The sequence below is a fragment of the Rhinatrema bivittatum genome, chromosome 2 (assembly GCF_901001135.1).
Source record: "Rhinatrema bivittatum chromosome 2, aRhiBiv1.1, whole genome shotgun sequence".
Lineage (NCBI taxonomy): Eukaryota > Metazoa > Chordata > Amphibia > Gymnophiona > Rhinatrematidae > Rhinatrema > Rhinatrema bivittatum.
The window spans coordinates 655,727,806-655,751,529 of NC_042616.1; the positions used below are offsets into that span (position 1 = coordinate 655,727,806).

General features: G+C 42.6%; 1 protein-coding gene across 1 annotated transcript in view; it reads right to left on the bottom strand.

Annotated features, from left to right (window-relative positions):
- Positions 1-23,724, bottom strand: part of ARMC1 (armadillo repeat containing 1) — a 74,638-nt gene that overhangs the window by 27,324 nt on the left and 23,590 nt on the right. Inside the window, exons 2-3 of the mRNA XM_029591387.1 lie at positions 20,859-21,060; positions 19,242-19,333 (exon numbers count right to left, since the gene is read on the bottom strand). Of these exons, the coding sequence (XP_029447247.1) occupies positions 19,242-19,333; positions 20,859-21,020 (254 nt within the window). The 5' untranslated portion in view covers positions 21,021-21,060. The remainder of the gene's footprint in view (positions 1-19,241; positions 19,334-20,858; positions 21,061-23,724) is intronic.

Genomic DNA, 23,724 nt, shown 5'->3' on the forward strand with positions numbered 1-23,724 from the left:
AAACATTTCTATCTCACCTCCCCAATCCATATGGGTCGCCCAGAGCAGAGTACAATAAAATCACTAATCCAACTATACAGTATGCATGCAAATCTGATGCACATTCATTAGGGAAAACCTGATCCATTTGCAGCCCTCGAGGACTGGAAATGACCACCACTATCCTATGGCATTAGGCTTAAAGATCTAAATATGAATACCCCAGAGAAGAGGACAGGATAATTAAAAGGCACAAATAATGTAAAACAAGCGAAAAAGGTGGTCACAGTATAACTATCCAGACAGATAGACTCAAGAGTAAAATTAGAAATTACTTCATCAAAAAATGTGATGGATGCATGGAATGGCCTTCCAGAAGAGGCAACAACATTAACAGAATTTAAGAAAGCATGAGATAAGCACAGAGGATCCCTAGTTGTGAAGAAGTGAAAAGAATGATCAGCAATGATTATCTCTGGTCGAAGGCATTGTCCAGGAAAATAGCAGGCAGACCGGATGGGCTTTCTGATCCTTACCTGCCATCAGATAGTTTCTAAAAAAGTACTTTTTCTTTTCTTAATATTGAAATCAGAAGAGTGAGAGACTTTAAAGCAATGGTACTATTCATTATATTTGAGTAAGACAGTAAATATTACAGTAAACTACATAAAACTTTCTGCAGAAAAAAGGATTAATACAGCATATCAGGTAGGTTTATCAAGTAACTACTTCATATTTCAAAGAATTTACTCTTATGCTTTATTAAATAAACAAATTTCCCCCTCAAATGAAAATGAGAAAAAAGCATTATGTAAACAATCCTTAGATTTAGAAAGGTCACAGAAAAAAAAAAACCCTTCATATCAGACTTCACTAGGGAATTCTATGTATCTAAGGATCTCAATGGCTCAGTGGACAAATGGCTAATGGTACTGTGAATTTCTTCCCACAGGTTGTGAGTTGCTGCTTATTAAAGGCACTTATTGAAAACATGATAAACTGCTATTTCATATATTCTGGTTTAAAAAAACCCTCTATTGCCACTGGAGAACTTTTGTTTTATTGGTTAACTATAACCTTGCAAAGATAATGGCGTTCGTTTAGTTTGTTAAGACTTTGTTGCAGAAGAAGTAACCATCTGAAAGCTTATATACGAAATCCCAGAGGAACAATTCGTTTTGTATTTATATTTCATTTTACTGAATTCACATGTCTTTACATTTCCATTTAGTGAACATTAACTATCTGGGAGAATACCATCATCACATCACACAACATTTTATCTAATGATACAACAAAAAAACTGCAAAGACAACATTTGGGATCATAATTTATAGTTTTCCAAATTTACTGAAGTTTTCTAAGTCTATTACATTTTTTCATTTGCAACAATTTAATCTCAGTACAAGCCTACTCTATTCCAATGGTTCTCAACAGGTGTGTCAGGATATACTGCTGTGTCATGGGGAAAGCAAGAGGCTGCTCTCTCATTAGTCTGGGTGGGAGTCAGCCAACTTCCTCTTTACTAGTCCCAACAGGATGCTGCTCTTTCTTCCTTTTCCTTGCCCAGGGGGAAGGCTGTTCTCTCCTCCTTCACCCAACTCAGAGCAAGACATTGTCAATTTCTGCTCTTCTGGGCCTGCTGGGGCTCCAGTTTTATCTTCCTTGTCAGGCCCGGAAGCGATTTTGCTAAAGCTGTCTTCAACCCACGAGGCCAGAGATGATGCAGACAACAGGAGCACGAGGGAGAAAGGCAAGTTCTCTACATACACATGCTGACTTCTGCTGCTATTACCTCCTCTTTCCAGTGCTTACTGCCCTCATATGCTGCCAGTAAAGAGAGAGGGAAAATCTGAACTGGTCTGGAGGTGGTTCTGCTAGCTTGGAGCCAGGAGGAGGAGGAGGAAATGTAGATGGTGCTAGGCAGGTAGGGATAGGGGAGAGAATGTGGGTGCTGCTAGACAGAGGGTAGAGGAGAGAGGCAGTGTGTGTGCTGCTAGGCAGGGAAGGTTGGGGAAGAAAGAAGGAGAAATTACTATTTACCTGATAATTTCCTTTTCTTTAGTACAGACAGGTGAATCCAGAACCAGTGGGTTATGCACTTCTTTCAGCAGATGGAGACAGATCAAAGCTGACATCACAGTATTTATTTATTTAACTTCTTTTACTATACCGACACTCAAGGCCAGGTCTTATCGTACCGGTTTACATTAGAACATGGGGAAACCAATTAACGTATAAGTAGAAATGAGAAGTTACATTAAAACAGGGAGAGTAAAAACATGGATGTCGGAAGATAGGACAGAATTAAACTATAACAGAAATTGGAGATCGAGTAATCAAACAATAAGTTAACAAAATTAAACTATACATTAACACAAAACAATAAATTAGTAATGCAGAAACATGGATTATAATCAGCGGATATATACATGGTATGTCTGATGGGAGGAGTGGCGGGGGATGAGGGGGAAAGGGAGAAGGTTGGGAGTGAGGGGAGGGAAAAAGGGTGGGTTGAGGGGTGAGAGACAGAGTTGGTTGAATGGATTCCTTCAACGGTAGGCTTGTGTGAACAGCCAGATTTTAAGTTTTTTTCTGAAGGTTAAGTGGCATTGTTCCTGGCGTAAGTCTTGAGGAAGCGAATTCCAATATATATCAGCCCACCAGTATATCAGCCCACCAGTATTCTCTGCAAAAGCCAGCTATGGACAAACTAACAAAAGGTTATTAACAACCACTCCAGCACTCAGCTAACAGGAAACACTGAACTCAGTCAAGGAGTACAATAACACTAGTCTAGGGAGTGGACTGATATTTACCAGTACTCCCTGGAACACGTACCCATGCAGGAAGACCATAGCACAACCATTCGGCAGCCAAGGTTTGGAAGGTGGATTCACCTGTCTGTACTAAAGAAAAGGAAATTATCAGGTAAGCAGTAATTTCTCCTCTCTTAGCGTTCAGACAGGTGAATCCAGAACCAGTGGGATGTATCAAGCTACTTCCGAATAAGGCGGGAGGCTGCCCACGGTCCAGTCAAAACCACATGTGTGAAAGCTGTATCCTCCTGAGCCTGCACACCCAGGCAATAATGTTTGGAAAAGGTGTATAGAGAAGACCACGTCAAGGCTTGGCAAATATTGACGGGAGATAATATAACCTCCGCCCATGACACTGCCTGAGCCCTAATGCAGTGATCCCCAATTCTCCTGGGGGCCCACCAGCCACTCAGGTTTTCAGGATATGCAAATTTATTGTGGATATCCTGAAAACTCGACTGGCTGGTGGGCCCCCATGACAGGGTTGGGGACCACTGCCCTAGTGGAATAAGCCCTAACCTGACTAGGTAACAGCTGGTCAGCATCAACATATGCGGCCGTGATTATCTCCTTAATCCAGCAGGCTATTGTAGCCCACGACGCTGGCTCGTCCTATTTACTTTCACCATGGAGAACAAACAGGCGATCCGTCTTCCTGAGAGGTTCAGAAACCTCTAAATACCTCAAGATATGCCTCTTCAGATCCAAGGGCCGGGAACAGGCGATAGCAGGAAAATGGACTGATTCAAGTGAAAATCCAAGACCACTTTTGGCAAAAAGGAACAGTAAGCTATATTGCCCCTGAAGTCACTCGTTCCCGGCAAGTCAAGGCCTGCAGTTTCAACTCACAGAACAAATTGCCACAATAAACACCGTTTTCAAGGTCAGTAACCTCAAGGAAAGGTGGAGGAGTAGCCTAATGGTTAGAGCAGTGGGCTATGAACCAGTAGACCAGGGTTCGAGTCCTGCTGTCGCTCCTTGTGACCTTGGGCAAGTCACTTTACCCTCCATTGCCTCAGGTACAAAACTTAGATGGTTAGCCTGCTGGGGATAGGGAAATACCTATAGTACCTGAATGTAATCCACTTTGAAGCGCTGAAAAAAGTGCGAAAAGCATCTAGATGAGCCGACAAAGGTCCGCCATTAGCCTGACATCGGAAACAGTCAAGAGCCGCCACCTGTACTTTTAATGAATTAAGGGCTGTCCCTTTACGCAACCCTTCCTGCAAAAATTCCAAAATGAGTGGGATCTTAACCAAAAGAGGAAGAAACCCTTACTCTTAACACCAAGCCTCAAACACTCACCAAACCCACACATAGGTTAAGGAAGAAGAGAACTTTCTCGCTTGTAGCAAGGGGGCAATCACTGCAGCAGAATTTCCACACTTCAGCAACAGAGCCCTCTCAAGGGCCATACCATAAGACAAAATAGAGTTGGATCTTCATGAAGAATAGGCCCCTGTCATAGCAGATCCCTGGACACCGGAAACCAGAGGGGAGAGTCCAAGAGCCTTTGCAAATCTGCATACCATGGTCTCCTGGGCCAATTTGGTGCCACCAGAAGCACCATCCCCCTGTGACTTTCGATCTTGCGAATCATCCTGCCCAACATGGGCCATGGGGGAAGCATACAGCAGCTTGCCCTCCAGCCACTCCAGAATGAGTGTATTGATGCCCAAGGACCTTGGCTCTATCCTGCAACTAAAGAAGTGAGGACCATTCGCATTGTGAGAAATCGCCAGCAGGTCCAGAAATGGAAGGCCACAGTTATCTACTATTAGCTGAAATGCCTCATTTGACAATTTGCATTTTCCTGAATCCAAACTGTCTGCTGAGAAAATCAGCTCTTACATAGTCTTTTCCTGCCATATGCGAGGCTAAGGTCTCCTAAAGATGTACTTCCACCCATTCCATATGTTGGTCCATTTCCTGCAACATTTGCTGGCTCCTGATTCCTCCCTGCCAATTGAGGTAAGCCACTGTCGCTGCATTATCCAACATTATCTGGACCACTAGACCCTGCAATCGATCACCGAACTGCAAGCATGCCAACCAGACTGCACAGGCTTCCAGCCAATTGATGTTTCAGAGAGACTCTTCTGCTGTCCAGCACCCTTGCACTGTCAGCTCCTGACAGCGAGCTTCCCAACTCTGAAGGCTCGCATCTGTTGCGAGTACTAGCTAGTCCGGTGATCTTAGGGAAACCCCCTTTCTTAGATGCTCCACGTTTAACCACCACTGCAGTTGAGTACAGATCTCCATTGGCAGATGAAGCCGAATCGAAAAGTCCTGAAACTGTGGGCTCCAAAGAGCAGAATGCGCTGAAGAGGATGCATATGCACCCTCGTCCATGGCCCCACCTCCAGGGATGCCGCCATCAGAGCACCTGTAGTAACACCACACTGTCAGGCTTATTATGTTAGTCAATAAATGCACCTGCGCCATTAGCTTCTGAATAAGGTCCTCCAGCAGGAACACTCTGCCCTGTTTCATGTCTAACTGAACACCAAGATACTCTAGTCACTGTGATGGCTGAAGATTGCTTTCGGCCAAGTTCACCATCCAACCTAGCTCTTGCAACAAGAAGATCACCTTGCGCGAGACCCAGAGGCTCTCTTCCAGACTCTTGGCCCGAATCAGCCAGTCATCCAAGTATGGGTGTACAAGGATCCCATCCTCTCTCAACTCCGCTGCCACCAGCACCATAACCTTGGAAAAAGTCCTGGGAGCAGTGACCAATCCAAAGGGCAGTGCTCGAAACTGATAATGATGTCCCAAAACCGCGAAACACAGAAATCATTGATGCTCTAACTGATGGGAATATGCAAGTACGCCTCAGACAATTCCAGAGACGTCAGGAACTCCCCCCAACTGTACTGCCATTATCAATAAGCATAAGATATTCCATGCAAAAATGAGTCACATGCAAATGATGGTTGACCCCTTTGAGACCCATGATGAGAAGAAGTTAGCCCTCCTTCTTAGGCACATTGAAATAAATGGAGTATCGGCCCATATTTTCTTGACACATGAGCCCTGGAACTACAGCCTGCAGAGTCTTGACAATGTACACTCCATTGCCTCTCTCTTCTGTGGAGAGTTGAAGGGAGACACCATGAACATGCCCAGAGGAACACTGCGAAACTCCAGTGCATAGCTATCTCTTATCACCTCCAGAACCCACTGGTCTGACGCAATCTCAACCCACCTCCGAGAGGCGACCTCTTATCTCCTGTCCCTGGGGGTGGGTCAGCACACCTTCATTGGGAGGCTTGGGGTGCTCCACTACCAGAGTCTGCGCCCCATCTGGGCTGCCTGGAATGAAAGGACTGAGACCTACCCAAAGGTTGAGTCCTCTGAAAAGCTGCTCCTCTCTATAGGGTCGAAAACATCTGAAACCCATAAACCCATAGTACGACCTCTCATGCTGAAGAAGCGTGGCACCTGCTTCTTATCCTCTGGTAAACAAAGAACCTGGGACTCACCCCACTCATTGGCAATATTCTCCAGCTCACTTCCCAACAAGAGTGAGCTTTTAAAGGGCAACTTCAAAAGGTTAGACTTCAAGTTGTATCGGTCAACCAATTTCTCAGCCATAGCTGATGCCTAGCTGCTATTACCAAGTGTGTGGGAATCCGCCGCCTGAGATCCTGACTTGTCAAGATTGACCGGGTCTGGAGATTGCGTCTGAAGAAAGGACTACATCCCTTGAAAAAAATTCTACCCAAGAAAAGGCAGAGGGATCCAAGCCAAAACTAGAGGGCATCAGACCTGTGCCCACTGAACTATCTTGCCCCACTGACAAACTAGTTAGGGGAGTCCCAAAAATCAGGCAATACCTCTGGAAGCTTTCGTCATTCTTGCATCAGGCTGGGAAGAACCAGGCTTAGTAAAATCAAACTAAGCCTCTAAACAGCACTAACACAAGTTAGAGGGAACGCCAGGTTGGGATGCCCAAATATGACAAGCCGCACACAGGGCAAGGCACTTAGGATTCTTTGCAACGGGCGCCATTTTGTCAATAGACCCCAACAGATGTCTAACAATAATGTGTCCAGCTGTGTTCATGCTGCAAAAAAACTAGGCGCTCAACACTGTGCCTTGATAAGCGACAAACTGAGCTCCCACTAGGACACTCAGATGTGCGCACACAACTGGGCGTCTTGTAAGTACTCCTATGTGCCCAATTAGGCGCCCATCCTGGATGTCCAACCGAGCGCACAAGCCGACAGAATTAAAGAGGGCAGTCTTGCGCACAGAAAAAACGTGCGAAAATACTGCTGTGACCTACTATTCGGAGAACAAGACAAGCCTAAGAGTGGTACCTAGCCAAAAAAAAAAAAGGTTGCTCAACCCGTCAAGCTGCCCACGTTCCCTAAGCTTCCCCTGAGGTGGAAATGATTGTTGGATCCCTACTTAAAATTATCCTTCCTCTTTCTTTCCCCCCCCCCCTTTATCTGAGCTCAGCCAGTCCCTACTGAGTACAAGTTCAGTCTCCAGCTGCAGGGGGAGAGGGTAAGGACCTTCACCACCGTGCTCAGCCTCCTGCACCTGTTTGCCTTTCTACTGTTTTTTGGGGGTTTTTACACAGCTAAGTCCATGCTGGATGAACAACCAGCTATCAGACCAAGGCACTCATCTGAGGGATGGATCCAAAGAAATCACCTCAGGAATTCTCAACTGAAGGAGGGACCATAAGGTATCACCATAGAAGAGCAGTCCAAATAATTTTTCAAAGAAAAAGAGAAGAATTTTTTTTTTTTAAAGCATTCCCCAGTAGGGAGATGCATGTCCACCATCTGGTGGAGACTGAGAATACTGGCAGGCTGATGTCACTGCAGGGGTATATATACACCATGATGTCAGTTTTTCTCCGTGTTCATCTGCCAGCAGAGGTGCATAACCCACCGGTTCTGGATCCACCTGTCTGAATGCTAAGAAATCAGGAGTTTCATGGATGATATGAGGGGAAAAAACAGGGTCTGGCCAGGCTGCTGGGCATGAAGGGATGGTGAGAGATGCGTAATGTGGGCGCCACTAGACAGGGAGACATGGGAAGATAGGGTTCAGGAGTTTCCTGGGCAGGAAAGTGTGGAGAGATAAGGGATTGGGACTGCTGGACAGGCAGAGATGCGAGGAGAGAGGGGGTGTGGGGACTGCTGGGCAGTGTGAGAAGAGAGGTCAAGGAGATGCTGAGCATGAATGGGAGGGAAAGGAGACTGTAGGTATGCTGGGCAGCGAGAGGGACATGGGAGGAAGGGTGCATGGAAAGTCAAGCAGGGGAGAAAGAGAGCACAAAGGGGAGGATCTAGAGGATATGGTCAGGAATACAGGAGTGTGGAGAATGACTAAAAGGGAGCAGCTGGGAAAAATGAGGGATGATGGGGCATGATGACGTACAAAAGCTATTTGATACCAGTTTTGGAAATGTGCATATCTTCTACCTTGGTACTTTGTATACAGTGGAAAATTGGAGAAATAGAAAGAGAAATACATTTCCTCCTACACTAAGCAAAGTGCCTTTCTGGGGTTTCCATTCCAGTTTGTTTCTTTGCAGTATGGTGTGCGACTCCGAGGTAAGGTATTTTATTAGCATAAGAAGGATCTGTATTAGTCTTATTTGTTGTGTATTCTCATAGGATAGGCATTGCTGATGGGTTGCTGTCTTTTCATCGGTAAGGCTATTGCTGCTTCAGTCCTTGGAGTTTGTGCTGCTATGGTATAGCAGGTTTGCTACTCATGTAATGAGTGGGGTGTTTTGGTTTTTTTTTCAGGTTGTTTTTTTTAATTATTTTACAGTGTGTGGTAGTAGAAGAAATTTGTTCTATTGATACTGAGATGACACCAGAATCAGACAGATGATCTTTTTTGTGTATACAATTGTATGGCGAAATGTCCTAGTTCTGCTCTGCACCAATTGCTTGGGAGGGGGGGGGGGGGGAGCAGTTTCTGTGGATGCAGTCATGTGTTCAGTGTGTCATGTATGCAAGTATCATCCGCCTAGTGTGTCCTGACAGATAAGGTTGAGAACCACTACTCTAGTCCACTAAGTATGTATTTATAGGAAGAAACTATCCTGCCAGTTATCAAGAATGAGTTTTAAGGCCCAATACCTATTAAGTTATTACAGGCAGAAATATTTTCTGCAACTGCAATCGATTTCCAAATAATAATTTGAAATGGAAGTCTTGAGATACCAATGAAAAGCTGTGAGCTAAATCCAAATAAATAATATAAATACATAAAATTGGATATTCAGTATATTCTTCATCTTCCTCCACAGCCCCATCCAAAATTTCCTTACATGGTTACAGAAATGTGTGTGAAAATGTCCCAACCAATATTTATTATCTTCCTGAGCACAGAGTTCAAAGATTAGTTATTGGAATGACGACACCTCCATGAGCAAAAACAAACAGAGAACATTTGCGTAAAGGATGATTAAATTGAAACCAGCAATGACTTGGCCCAAAAAAATAAATAAAAATAAAAATAAAAAAAATAGCCTGTTGTGCAGGTTCCATATACACCTCTACATCAGACCTTCCCAAACCTGTCTTGGTTACCCCACAGCCAGTCAGGTTTTCAGGATATCCACAATGAATATGCATGAGAAATTTGCATGAGTGCAAAATTCCCAGATGTCTAAAAATTGGCACCTGCAACTGACCCAAAGGGAAAAACTGTCACTGTGGAAGAAATGCTGCCACAAGCCAGGGAAGAGCCACTGCAGCCTAATGCTTTTCCCTTTCCAAAGAGAAGAAAGGCTACAGAGAGGAAGGAGACATAAAAAGTGGAAAAAATAATAAAATATTAAACACAAAAAGAAAGCAAAAATAGAAATAAAAATGGAGCAAGTTCAACAAAGCAAAAAAAAATTCTTAAAATATTTTTGTCCAGGCTCCTACAAATTTTGGTTGGCACCCAAGTTTCAATATATTTGTAACAGTTGCTGACAGCAGGAAAGAATCAACTGGCCCGTCCAGTCTGCTCAGTTATTCCTGTCCTCACGATTGCCTATAGAATATCAATCCATATTCAAGATCTTTTTTGCTGTTCTCCATTGTGCTCCACTCTCTTTGTGTGGTTGAACATGCACGATCCCTTTTTTTCATACACTTTTAGCACCTCTCCCCTGCCATGTCCAACCACAAGGTTGCAAAACGATACAAACAGCCTCCAACATCAGCACAGCTGTTACCCAAACATCTAGCCTCTTTAGTTCCATACATGGTCTTACGCGATGGCATCCTGCCACCACCTACCTACTGCACCAATTCAGTCAGTGCATAGCCTGCTAGATAGAACTGGCTATGTGAGCACCTGTATTTATTTTAGGACTTTTAATTCTTGTTAGAGAAGATAAGGCCATTGCGGAAAGATTAAGTGATTTCTTTGCTTCAGTGTTTACTGAAAAGCATGCTGGAGAGATACCCGTTCCGAGGAGTTTTTCTATGGGTGATGAATTCAGATCAACTGAACCAAATCACGGTGAACCTGGAAGATGCAGTAGGCCTGACTGACAAACTGTAGTAAATCACCTGAACCAGATGGTATACACCCCAGGGTTCTGAAAGAACTAAAAAATGAAATTTCAGACCTATTAATAAAAATTTGTAACCTATCATTAAAATCATCCAATGTACCAGAAGATTGGCAGGGGTGATCTGGGAAACTATAGACTGGTGAGCCTGACTTCAGTGCCGAGTAAAATCATGGAAACAGTTATAAAGAATAAAAATCACAAAACATTTAGATAGACACAGTTTGATGGGACACAGCCAACATGGATCTAACCCAAGGGAAGTCTTGCCTCCCATTTTTTTTTTGAAGGGGTAAACAAACATGTTGACAAAGGTGAACTAGTAGATGCGGTGTATTTGGATTTTCAGAAGGCATTCGACAAAGTCCCGCATGAGAGGCTTCTAAGAAAACTAAAAAGACATGGCATAGGAGGAGATATCCTTTTGTGGATTACAAGTTGGTTAAATGACAGGAAAGAGAGAGCTGGATTTTCACAGTGGGAAAAGGTAAACAGTGGCGTGTTTCAGGGATCTGTACTTGGACTGGTGCTTTTTAATATATTTATAAGTGATCTGGAAAGGAGTACAAGTGAAGTGATCAAATCTGTGGATGACACAAAATTATGCAGTGTAGTAAGTCTCAAGCAGATTGTGATGAATTGCAGGAGGACCTTGCAAGACTGGAAGATTAGGCTTCCAAAATGGCAGAAGAAATTTAACGTGGACAAGTGCAAAGTGATGCATATAGGGAAAAATAACCCTTGCTGTAGTTACACAATATTAGGAGTTACCACCCAGGAAAGAGATCTAGGCATCATAGTGGATAATACATTGAAATTGTCGGCCCACTGTGCTGTGGTGATTAAAAAAGCAAAGAGAATGTTAGGAATTATTAGGAAGGGAATGAAAATGGCTATGTATCCTCCCTGGTAAGACTGCACCTTTAATACTGTATGCAATTCTGGTCACTACATCTCAAAAAGGTTATAGCTGCACTGGAGAAACTACAGAGAAGGGTGACCAAAAAGATAAGGGGCATGGAACGGCTGCCCTATCAGGAAAGGCTAAAGAAGTTAGGGATATTCAGTTTTGAGAAGAGATAATTGAGGGGGAATATGATAGAAGTCTACAAAATCATGAAAGGACTTGAACAAGTTAATGTAAATCGGTTATTTACTCTCTCAGATATAATAGAAGGACCAGGGGTAATCCATGAAGTTAGCAAGTAGCTACCGTATTTTTCGCTCCATAAGACGCACTTTTTTTCCCCCAAAAGTGGGGGGAAAATGTATGTGCGTCTTATGGAGCGAATATAAAAAAAAAACCAAACAAAAATCTAACAAACCCCCCCCCCTGACTCCCCCAAGACCTGCCGACTTAATTTCCTACAACCCCCCCCCCTCCTGACCCCCCCCCCAGACCTGCCAAACGTCCCTGGTGGTCCAGCGGGGGTCCAGGAGCGGTCCGGGAACGATCTCCTGGGCGTGAGCTGTCGGCTGCCAGTAAACAAAATGGCGCCGACGGCCCTTTGCCCTCACTATGTCACTGGGACCGACCGCTGCTATTGGTAGGTCTCAGTGACATAGTGAGGGCAAAGGGCCGTCGGCGCCATTTTGATTACTGGCAGCCGACGGCCCAAGCCCAGGACACCGCTCCTGGACCCCCGCTGGACCACCAGGGACGTTTGGCAGGTCTTGGGGGGGTCAGGAGGGTGGGGGGTTGTAGGAAATTAAGTCGGCAGGTCTTGGGGGAGTCAGGAGAGTGGGGGGTTGTAGGAAATTAAGTCGGCAGGTCTTGGGGGGGGTCAGGAGGGTGGGGGGTTGTAGGAAATTAAGTCGCCAGGTCTTGGGGGGGGGTCAGGAGGGTGGGGGTTGTTAATTTAAAGGGTTGGGATGGGGGTTTTTTTTGGGGGGGAGGGGTTCCCAGAGAAAGAAAAGTTTTCTGATCTGGGGAGTGGACCGAAATGGCCCTCCCCAGACCCAAAAACAAAATGGGGAGAAAAAAAAAAAAGCTATGCACTCCCCTAATTTGCTCCATAAGACGCCCAGACGCAGAGCCGGTTTAGCACAACTTTTTTTTTTTTTTTTTTATTTTCCCCATCTGAATCCTAGGTGCGTCTTATGGTCAGGTGCGTCTTATGGAGCGAAAAATACGGTAATTTAAAACAAATAAAAAAAAAATTATTTTTCACTCAGTGCATAGTTAAGCTCTGGAATTCATTGCCAGAGAATGTGGTTACCGCAGTTAGTGTTACTGGATTTAAAACAGGTTTGGATAAGTTCCTAGAGGATAAATCCATAAACTGCTATTACGGTAATTAATAAGCAATAGTAGCTTGTGATCTATTTAATGTTTGGGTACTTGCCAGGTACTTGTGACTTGGATTGGCCACTGTGGGAAACAGGATACTGGACTTGATGGACCCTTGGTCTGACCCAGTATGACATATCTTATGTTCTTATGCACTTGCAGCCTGCCAGACAGACCCAGCTTCTAATTTTTTGCAATTAAGTCTCCTACATGCTTATCCAAACCTTCCTGAAATCCCTTACTGTTTTAGCCTACAACACCCATTCCATACATCAATCTCTGTTTTGTGAAAAAAATACTCCTTTAAATTCTACCCAAGTCTACCTCCTTGGAGTCACATTATGACTCTTTATTCTAGGACCTCCTTGCCACTGAAAGTTGCTTCTTGTGCACCTTTAAATATCTTTCAGGTATTTGAATGTCTCTATAAAACAAACTTTACAAGGGCCTCAGACATCATCTTTCCTCCTCCTTGTATTCTTGTCACAAATCATACAGCAAACATCTGGCCCTATGAACTACATTCAGAAGACATATCTGTTATCCAAAGTTTTCTTTCTAGACCCTATATTTCCCATGAAAAGCCTTATTTCCTCCCAATAGGTCTAAAAAGCAGCGATTTAACACTGTGTTGGCGTAGTCCTAAGAAAGTGAATTCCTCTCCCAAAACTCTTCTACTCGTTCACTTTCCGGTCTCACAATCTCATTTATGTCAAATATTTTTTGCATTTTTCCTCCTCTTCCATATAAATAGCCATCAGTTTAATCTCACTTATTTATTTTAATTATATAAGAACCATCTCCCAAACCCACAATCCCTGAACTGATTCCACACCATTCTCCAGGAAAAAAAACAAAACACAAAAAACTTGCAAACAACTATTGCAAACCGCATAACGAGACTATACCATCCCTCTCAGTTTTCAGCACATCACTAACACACTATGGAGATAATTTTCAAAGGAGTTAAGTGTAAAAGAGGCATATATGGCAACAATTTTCAAAAGCCCTTTTACACATATAAATGCTTTTGAAAATTACCTCCTATGTTTTAGATGGACGCTTATCGATTTAAAGAAACTTAGTATTAGTGATCCGTTTTGTTCTTGTCACTCCTTGGTCCAAGCTTCCTAGATACTTCTCATTTATTGGTGTTGTACCCATTGCATTGTCTCGGGTTAGACTGTTTCCTAGTTTGCTGACCAAATTGGTGCAGCTTATGCCTCACAGCGTGGTTGCTATTTTATCTATATGAACAACTAACGCACTCACACACATCTTAACCTACATTTCTCAAATACACATTTTTTTTTAATAAGACTACAGATTATATATATATATAATGTAAATGTAATATTTCAAAATTTATACACCACCCATCCTGTATAAGGGGACAGTGAAATTCACAACTCACAACCAACATTAAACAGTAAACATAGCCTTACAGATAAAAACACATTAAAAAAAGAGCAAACTAAATTAAAGAACAATCAGAACTAATTAAGTAGAAAGTGAATTGAAAGAACCAAGCTTTTCAGGTTCTGTGAAGCAGAACATAGCTTCCTGTCCATCTGCTAACAAAAGGCTTCTGCATGTCTTCTGTGCTCAGCCCAGACCATGTCAGAGCCCAATAGGCCAGTGGAAACCATGCACGCCCTGTCAGTTTTCTCTTTCCTAACTGTAATGTGTAAAAAAGTAAGTGAAAGGCAAATTAATAGCCAATCACTATAAAGTGATAGTCCAATAAAAGTTTAAAAAAAAAAAAAAAAAAAGGCATGAGGGTGCCAAAAAACTTTTAAAATAAATGTAGATCTTCTCTCTCATATGTATTAGTAGAACCTAACATTGCCAGGGAGTTTCCTAAATGACAGGATTTGCTGTAGCATGCAGTCCATGCCCTCAAAGCATGAAAAAGCATACTCCGTGGAATGGTTTGAAAGCAAGTCCCCATCTCAGCTCCCTCTCTCCATTCCTATGTGTGTTTGTGCACAGGGTGATGGCAAGTGGTTCTGAAAGAACAAACGCACTTTGCTGAAAAAACAAGCCCAAAATACATGAGATTTAAATACTTTTATTAGAAAGTATTTATACACAGAAAACACTTTAAAATTACCTTTGTGGGAGCTATGGAGGAAAAAACGGCACAATCACATTGCAAATTAAGGCTCTACACTTAGTTCTGTGAAGCCTAATATCTTTGTTATGCATCGCAGGTCAGCAGGCCCTGTCCCCCACGCCCCAAAGTAAAAAGCATATCAGGCACACTGCCTAGATCATCCACCACTCAACCCAAAAGCATTCAAACAAGTTGCAGGCTACAGCGGCCTGAGTAGTCACCTTCCCGCCACATCCCCCCCCCCCCCCCCCACCCCACTATGGAAATTCCCATCTTGGCTTTGGGCCATCTCCTAACCCCTCTCTCCATCCACCCACAAACACCAATTTTTCCTCAGCCCAGGACTGGACAGGTGGGGGAGAGGTACCTCCTTCTCATTTGCCCCCTCAGCTCCTGAACAAGCCGCCTCGCTCTCTTTTCCATCTGTCCCTTGTGCCACCACCGTCTCTCTTCCCTCTCCTCTGTTTTTCTCTTATCCCTCCTTTTTTCCCTCCTCTGTAGCTTAAGCAGCTTTTGGCCCTCACCTCTCCAAAGGCAGAGGACATTTGCCACTAGACTGCCTGAGGTGCAGAAGTTAGAGTAGCTGGTAGTTGTTGCCGGAGGTCTGAGCTATGGCCCCTTTCGCTAATCCCATGCTTCTGGTCGCAACATGAGAGAGGAGGCAGGGGCAGGGCCACAAGAAAGCAGCTACTGAGAACTGTGCTTGCTAGGGATGTGAATCGGGTGATCGATCGTCTTGATCGATTTTGGCTGGAGGGGAGGGAAATCTGATCGTCATGGTTTTTGTTTTTTTTAAATCGTAAAAAAACGTAAATCGGGGGAGGGCGGGAAAATCGGCACCCTAAAACCCACCCCGACCCTTTAAAATAAATCCCCCACCCTCCCGAAGCCCCCCAAAGTGTTTTAAATTATCTGGGGTCCAGTGGGTGGGTCCCTTTTGCCCTCACTATGTCGACATAGTGAGGGCAAAAGTAGCGCCGGCGCCATTTTGAATATTGGCAATACAGCCCGCGTGCAGGAGGTCGCTCCCGGACCCCCGCTGGACTTTTGGCAAGTCTTGTGGGGGTCAGGAGGCCCCCCCTCAAGCTGGCGAAAAGTCCCTGGGGGTCCAGCGGGGGTCCGGGAGCGATCTCCTGCACTCGTGACGTCGGGTGACAGGAACCAAAATGGTGCCGGCGCTACCTTTGCCCTGTCATATGGTAAGGGCAAAGGGCCACCGGCGCCATTTCTTTTAACGCAGCCGTAGCCCGAGAGCGGGAGATCGCGCCGGGACCCACCCACTGGACCCCAGGTAATTTAAAACATTTTGGGGGGCTTCGGGAGGGTGGGGGATTTATTTTAAAGGGTCGGGGTGGGTTTTAGGGTACCGGTTTTCCCGCCCTCCCCCCTCCCCCGATTTACGATTTTTTGACGATAAATCGGGGGAATTGTTATTGTATCGCGGCTCTATTTTTGATGATTTAAAATATATCTGACGATTGTTTTAAATCGTCAAAAAACGATTCACATCCCTAGTGCTTGCTGAGGTCCCATCCTCTTTCCTCACAGTTTCCAACCACAGCAGCCAGAGGTGACAAGAACAGCAGGGCACGAGTCCCGCCCATTAAGCCCAAAAACAAAGCAACTAGGGGAAAAAAAAAAAAAGCAGCTACCTGCAAGTTACAAACCCCTCCCCCCCAAACTCCCGGTAAATAAGTGAGGTTGGCAACACTGGTTCCTTTCAGCAATTCAACGAGAAACAAAATGGTGGCTTTCAAGTCACTAACTAGAAATGTGTTGCACTGGTTGCTTAGTAACTGGTTCAAAAACTGATTGGTCAGTAAGAGCATCCACATCAGCAGGTCCCTTTTATTGGAGGGCAGACAGAGAGACAGAACCAGGTTTTATTACATAGCACTTCCTAATCATCTAATAAAAAATTAGAGAAGTAAAATGTTGGTGTGTTTAAAATGCTGAGGAATCCATAGGGGATGTATGTTAGGACTACAGAAAAAAAAAAAAAAAAAAAGATTAAACTTCTAAAATAGTGATCACCTAAGAATACACAAAGCTAAAATGTAAGGAAAAAGGAATTATTACAGTAAGATATTCTCTTTTACATACCTACAAGGCTTGCCTTGTAATTAACTACATATTAATTCCCCTAATCTTCTTAGGTAGGCGATAAATTGAAGGAGCTGATTAATGCACCAAATTTAGTTCAGCTTCTTAAACCAGACAGGCAAAAGGAGACTGTATTCTGAAGCTCTGTGAGCTGAGTAATTGGACTTTGACTTCATGTAATTTGCCATTCCATAACAAAAGCTATTTTCGTATATTGACTCCCCGTCAAGATTTGTAAACTTCTTATACTAAAGCATTATCACTCAAAAAAAGAAAAACTAAGAACTTCCACCTTTCCTGCTCAATAAATGTCACTTTTACTCTGAACATAATATTCACTTGCAGAACATTTTTGTAAGACATATCATCATCATCTAATTAATTCCTGTTATAGAAGTAACTCACACTTTTATAGTCCACAAGGACATATTAAATCCTGCATACTACTAGTTCTGATATTTCAATGGTTTATGAATTCAAATTGCACGAGTCCCTTTTTTAGGTGAAACAAAAACTGTGTGTCAAGTTCAATTTTCTAAAGCTTATGCACAGCCAAATCTTTGGAAAATTCATGGTAGTCCAATAAAAGGCATTACAACCTACAAAGAGTGCAGTATTCTCCAGGACCAACAAGATTATAAGAACTCTGCATATTGGTATTACAGATGTTGCCCCCTACTACTGCCAATTCTAAGCTGAGTTATAGGAGTCCATTATAAAGTTTGAAAGGTAAACAAAAATTATCCTCTCCCAAAATTTGGAAGTACTTAGCTTTTTTAAAGTCTAACTAAGATGAACCTAACTTTGAACAGAGAAATGAAAATCAGATACCTTAACTTTGTCAAGATTCAGAAAAGTAAAAGCTTTACCTCGACAGTAACAATTAAAAAAAAAAAAAAAAAAAAAAAAAAAAAAACTGGCACCACCAAATCCTAGGAGTGAAACAAACAATGGATTCCAAAGAACGGTCCCCGAACGACAAGCTTCTGTATGACCTGAAGCCCTTTAAACCTTCTGGCAACATCATTAGTTATTTAACACTTTGCTCCCTTTCTACAAAAGAGGTTTTACGTACAAATTCAAGTCTATCTGGGTTAGTAATATGCTTGGAAAAATCCTCTCTTAACTCCGAAGCAGTTTTCTGGCATGGTCAAATAAGCTGGTGTCAATCAGCAGTAGTAACAAAAACTCTTTGAATACAGAATGATTTTAGGTGCTAAATCAATTAAGATTTCCATTTCTCATTTTGATTTATTATTTACATTTCTTAGACAGAGTGCTTAAAAAGTTTTTTAAAAACTGTTTTATAATGGCGGGAGCAGTTAAGTAAGTTGTGGTGACCCTCCTCAGAACCCCAAGCAGGTATGAATACAGTTTGAACGGCTGAAGAGCAGACCCTGAGAAAGAATTTTAGAAATGGGTAGAGCCATAGCAGGTGCAAAATGTGTCCTAAACAATGCGCAAATATTAAAGCCATGGAAGGGAAGAGCTTGTAAGTAAGCCAAAAAGGGAGGCAACAGAGTCCAAGAGAGAGAAAGATGGCATTCTGAAAACTTATACTGCTGTTTTTCAGCTAATAGCTCTTAGAGCAGACACGACGTCTGTGTTGATAAAACAGTTCCAGAACTGACAGGGAAAGCATGGTTTCCTTGGTCATCAAAACTTAGTTGCAGCAAGAATTCAGAATCTGCAATATGTACTACATAACTCAAAACAATAAAGCCTTGGGCCTCTGCATTACTGCTATGGCCATGATGGCCATTTCTAACACAAAGCAAGGTGGAGGTTCAGATTAGATATATGATGGAGACCCACAGAGAAAAACAGGAAAAGTCCTTGCTGGATTTCTGAAAAAGAGGGCTATGACATTCATGATCACAGGATCTTGACTAAGAATCATAGTTCCACCGCAGTTTGTCAATGTGTCTGCTGGAATACCTATTGTGAAGATCAGAATATACCTATTTATTTAGATTAGTGGAAGAAAAATACATCCCACAGATGGAATCTGTTTTATTGATTTGGTATAACATTGTGAATTTTTTTCTATAAACTTTTAGTCACCATTGCCAATTCAAACTTCGAGCAAGGGTGTGTATTTACTGCAGACTAGCCTATTCCAGCATTTATCTCCATTCTGAGAGATTTTCATGTCTGCAACCAAGTTTGAATCGGGCCCACAAGGTAATTTTTTTTTGGCAACAAAACTTGGCAGCAATTGAAGTAATGTTAGAAATGAAATCACTAGATTGTAAATTAGTAAGCTCACTAAATTTTTTTTATATCACTTATATTAGAGCACTCAAGAACTTAATATTCTAATAAATATTAGAAGATGTCAGCCTACAGCAATTAAACTGACTTTCAAATTTAAAGCCATTAGACACTTACTTCTGTACTACATTCTGTAAACTCAGCATCATACCCAATTCACTCTTCATCTTCTCTCTGTTGGCACGGCATTCTGCTAAATAGCGAAGCCCCTAAAGAGAGAAAAACCATTGCAATGGTTAGTATTTCCTTTCTTCCGTGTAGCTGCAAACAAAGAATAACAAATGCCATTATTAGGCGACTAATGTACCGTAGCTGTTAAATATCGTTGACTATATGCAGAGGGTAGCCTACTGGTCAACATGGGCATAGCCCATAAAATTCAGGTCTTGTATGGGGCACTGATCGTGTGAGCTTGGGGAACCTGAGACTAATAGAGGAAATGAATATTTGCACTATGGCCTGCACAAATCTCATTTTAAATTTCTCTTATTTTGTGAGGGTGTGTTGACGGCACTACATACTATAATGTGGTCCAGAAATATACATACAAAAGAAAGATTAGCTATTTGAATTACCAAAGCACTGGTCTCTCAAACTGAAGCTATTATTTGATTAGTTGATAATTGGAATTCTTGCCCTTCACAAGCTATAGATGTAATAGCCTGGGGACATTCTGCCCCACCCCATATCCTAAGGAGTTCAAAACACACACAAAAAAAAAAAAAGAAAGGGCAGATGCTAGAAAGGCAATGGCACAGAAACTAAGTGAAGATAAAATCAAATTGTGCCTTCATTTAAATATATATAAGCCTAAGATAAGGGGAAAAAAAAGATTTTTTTATGAACATAAGATATTTAGTATTGAAAGAACAGAGATATTAAGAATGTTTAAAGATCTTCAAAAACCTCCTTCTAAACAATTGGAAACTTCCTCCACTCAGACACCAACAGTTAAAGCTTTTGCATAATTCTTTTTAGAGAAAAAAAAAAATTAGAAGATTAAAATAGCATTGGTTTGAGAGTAATATCATTGAAACACAAATTCAGCTAAACCCAGATTTACAGGCCATGTCTTTTGCCAAGTTACGGTATCTACCGCTGAAGTTAAGCTTATTAAAAAGACCTCACCTTCTAGTAGTGTATCAGATCCTGGTCCAACTTGGCTTAAGAGTTCAAATCCCACTACTGCTCCTTGTGACTTTGGGAAAGTCACTTTACCCTCCATAGCCTCCATTACAATCTTAGGGCCTGATTTACTAAAACTCTGTGTCTACAGAGAAAATGCTTGGTAAATGAGGTCCTTAAGATTGTGGGGCAGGGCAAAACTCAGAGCACTTGAATGTAATCGGCTTTGAAGTACCGAAAAGCAAAATATAATAAAACAAAACATATGGATAGCTTGTTAAACCTTCTTCATCTTATCACTAAATATCTCATTACAGGAGAGTGCTTTCACCAATAAAATTGAGAGAGGCAGCGATTCCGCCACATTTTAAAAAGTTAAATTTTGTTTAGCTAGCATTGAGTAACTGAGGCCAAGTTTACCTTAGTTAAATTGGTAGAGCAAGCTGTTGCTGGACAGATGTCACAGATTCTATTTAGATTCCTGCCAGGTTGGATTCCCAACTGGCTATAATATTTTAAATGACCTTAATTGGCCTAATGGATGATCTTAACTACTGTGGATGCACCGAAAGCTAAAAAGCGCTACACTGGCGAAATCATAATACTCACCAACAAAGCAGAATAAACCACCTGAGGACTGGGATGATCCAAAAACAAAATAAGGCCGGGCAGACATCCCTGATCCTGTACAATGGCTCGTCTATTTAAGGGGTCAGCTGCTAGATCCCGCAGCTGGTTAACAACTGCTAGTGCATCAGGCTCCCCACTCATGGTGAACAGCTTTTATTCTCTATGCCATATGCAGAGAAGTCTGTTAAAACAAAAGGAAAAATAATCATATTAGCAGCATCCGCCAGATTACTGACAAAGGTATGAAACTAAATCCCAGCATAGATCAAGGGGAAATTGCTTAGTCACAGTGTACGTCTCCATTCTGAACAGGCGCCACAGTGCAAGTCATAATATCTCGTCAGAGCAGGTATCATATTAAAAAATAATAATAAATAAATAAATAAAAACTGGTCACTACTACTAGACTGACTAGGGAAGAGGGTAACAACAGAAGCATGAACTGCACGGAGATTAAGTTTGTAGCTGAACTCAAAATAGAGATTTAATGTTGCTAAGTATACAGTGATGCATCTTGGGAACAAGATGTGAAATTTGCATCTTCAAGCAGCAAAGCTATTACAGTTTTTGGGGTAATTTAGTTGGTAGCAGAATTTTGGAGCAGCAAAAAGGGCCCCTCTAAAACACCTCCACCGCTGCCTCACCCCGTCTCCAACGTGAAACAATCGGATCGGGCAGGGATAAACCAAACCCCTGCAAGATCTACTTGGTGGCAACACACGTCCTTAACCCTGGGCAGCAAGAGATGACGTCAGGATAAATATGACTCCTGCTGCCGCCCACTCCATAACTGGCGACCTACGAGAGGAGGAGGATGCAGTGGACCCCATCCTACTGGGGCCAGAAAAAAAAAAAAAAAAAAAGGCCTAGACCCTATGGGGGGGGGGGGGGGAGAGAGAAAGAGAGTGTGTGTCAGTGGGGGAGGTAAGAGTCTATCTGTGGGTGTGCCAGATCCTGTGTATGTGTGGGTGAGAGGCTCTTTGGGGGTGGGTGGGTAGCAGCCAGGGTGTGCATAGGTGTGAGTGGCTGGGTTACAGCCCGAGTGTGTGCGTGCGGGGGGGAGGGTCTGTGTGCATGGCTGAGATCCTGTGTATATGTGAGAGGCTGTTTGCATGGTGATGAAGGGACAGAGTCTTTGTGTGCCTGGGTGTGATGGCGAGAGAGAGAGAGAGAGAAGCTGGAAATCGAAACATCCCAGGTATGAAGATCGGGAGATTTTTTAGCTTTATTATTGGATATGTCTGCTGTTTAGAAATATATTGTGGGAAATTTTATATACATTTTTTGAGGTTTAATTATTGAGTTTTCTAATCAGTTTTTAAATATTTATTCCTTTTATTAGTATGGTTTTACTTTTATGACTGATGTATTATATTTCTTTTTTTGGTGTTTGTTGGTCTCTTATTTTACCTTTGGTAAGGCTCTGTGTTCTGTATGTCTGATCAAGGTGAGGGATTTTGCTGTATATAGTTTGTATGGATCCATAGCATTCCTTCTTGTTCTGTTTTCAATAAGAGGTGTATTGGTCTTCTAAGGTCTGATGTAATATTTGCAGTGCTGCTCTTTCCTGAGTAGGACTGTTGCTGTTTGAATTCAGGGAGTTTGTCTTTCGGGGTAAACTGTATGTTTGACAGGCTGTGATAATATTTACATTACCAGTAAAAGCTATCCAAAACTACAGTACAAGAGTTATTGAGACGTCTTTAGATGTGAATGTCTCTGATCTGACATCTGAAGAAGGGACCTATGTAGTTTTATGTAATTTTTGTACAAAGTTTTTAGGTACATGTATTTTTTTTGTTTGTTTTTATTTTACAGGTATTTTAGGCAGGTCTGCTTGTTCTGTTTTCTAAATCAGAGGTATGTTAGTGTTTTCAAGCGTGATATATTTGCAGTGGTGCCTTTTCATTGGTAGGGTTGTAGCTCGAGTGCTGGCAGTTAATGCTGTTTTTGGTATGAGAAGATTACTATATTGTAATTGTTTATTCATGGCTTTCTGAGGGGCAAGCCCGTACTCATTACATGTTACAATAGGCCTAATTCCATATGGGTTCCATGTATCTTTTGTCTCTAGGGGAGAGTGGATTTAGGGAGCGAGACTGCTGAAGACCGAGGAGGGGGAGAGGGGATTGTGGGAGCGATACTGAATCCCCTGCTATACATGTCATTGCACACTGAGAAGGAAAGCGGTGGCAGTGTTTATGGCCTGCCCCTGGGGTTCCCAGTGGGCAGGAAGAATCAGTGAGGCCAGGCATTAAAAGAGGAAGGTAAGTCAGAGATGACTTTTTTTCCTCTTCCATCAGCTCAACCCTCTTCTCTCTCTTTTTACTGAGAAGAGAAGAGGAGAGTGAGTGAGTGAGAACTTACTTGTCCCCTAGGACAGCCACCCTTCCCTTCCTTGAGGAAAGGGGTGGCTGAGCTGACTGAAGGGGAAGGTCTCACTCAGCCTCCTTTACACGCCCCTTCACATCACTCTGCTCCCATTCCCTTCTCACTAAGAAGGAAGGGAGTGAACGAGTGAGCAGGAGGAGAAGGGAGTGGGAGAGAGAAGGAAAGGGGAGGGGAAGGGAGGAGGTGTGAGTGAGGAGAGAGAAGAGGAAGGGTGAAGTTGAGGGGGAGATAAAGGGGAGAGGAGAGAGAAGGTAGGAGGTAGGGTAGGAGAGGGAAAAGGAGGAGGAGTAGAGGAAGGGAGAAGGTATGAGGGATATAAAGACACAAGGAGAAAGTGTGGGGGAGAAAAGAGAAGAAGGAGGTGGTGAGTCAGCTGTTTTGAAATATTTTTTTAGCATTTTTTTTACTATTGATTGATATTTTATATTTCTTGATTGTTTTATGAAGAAGAATG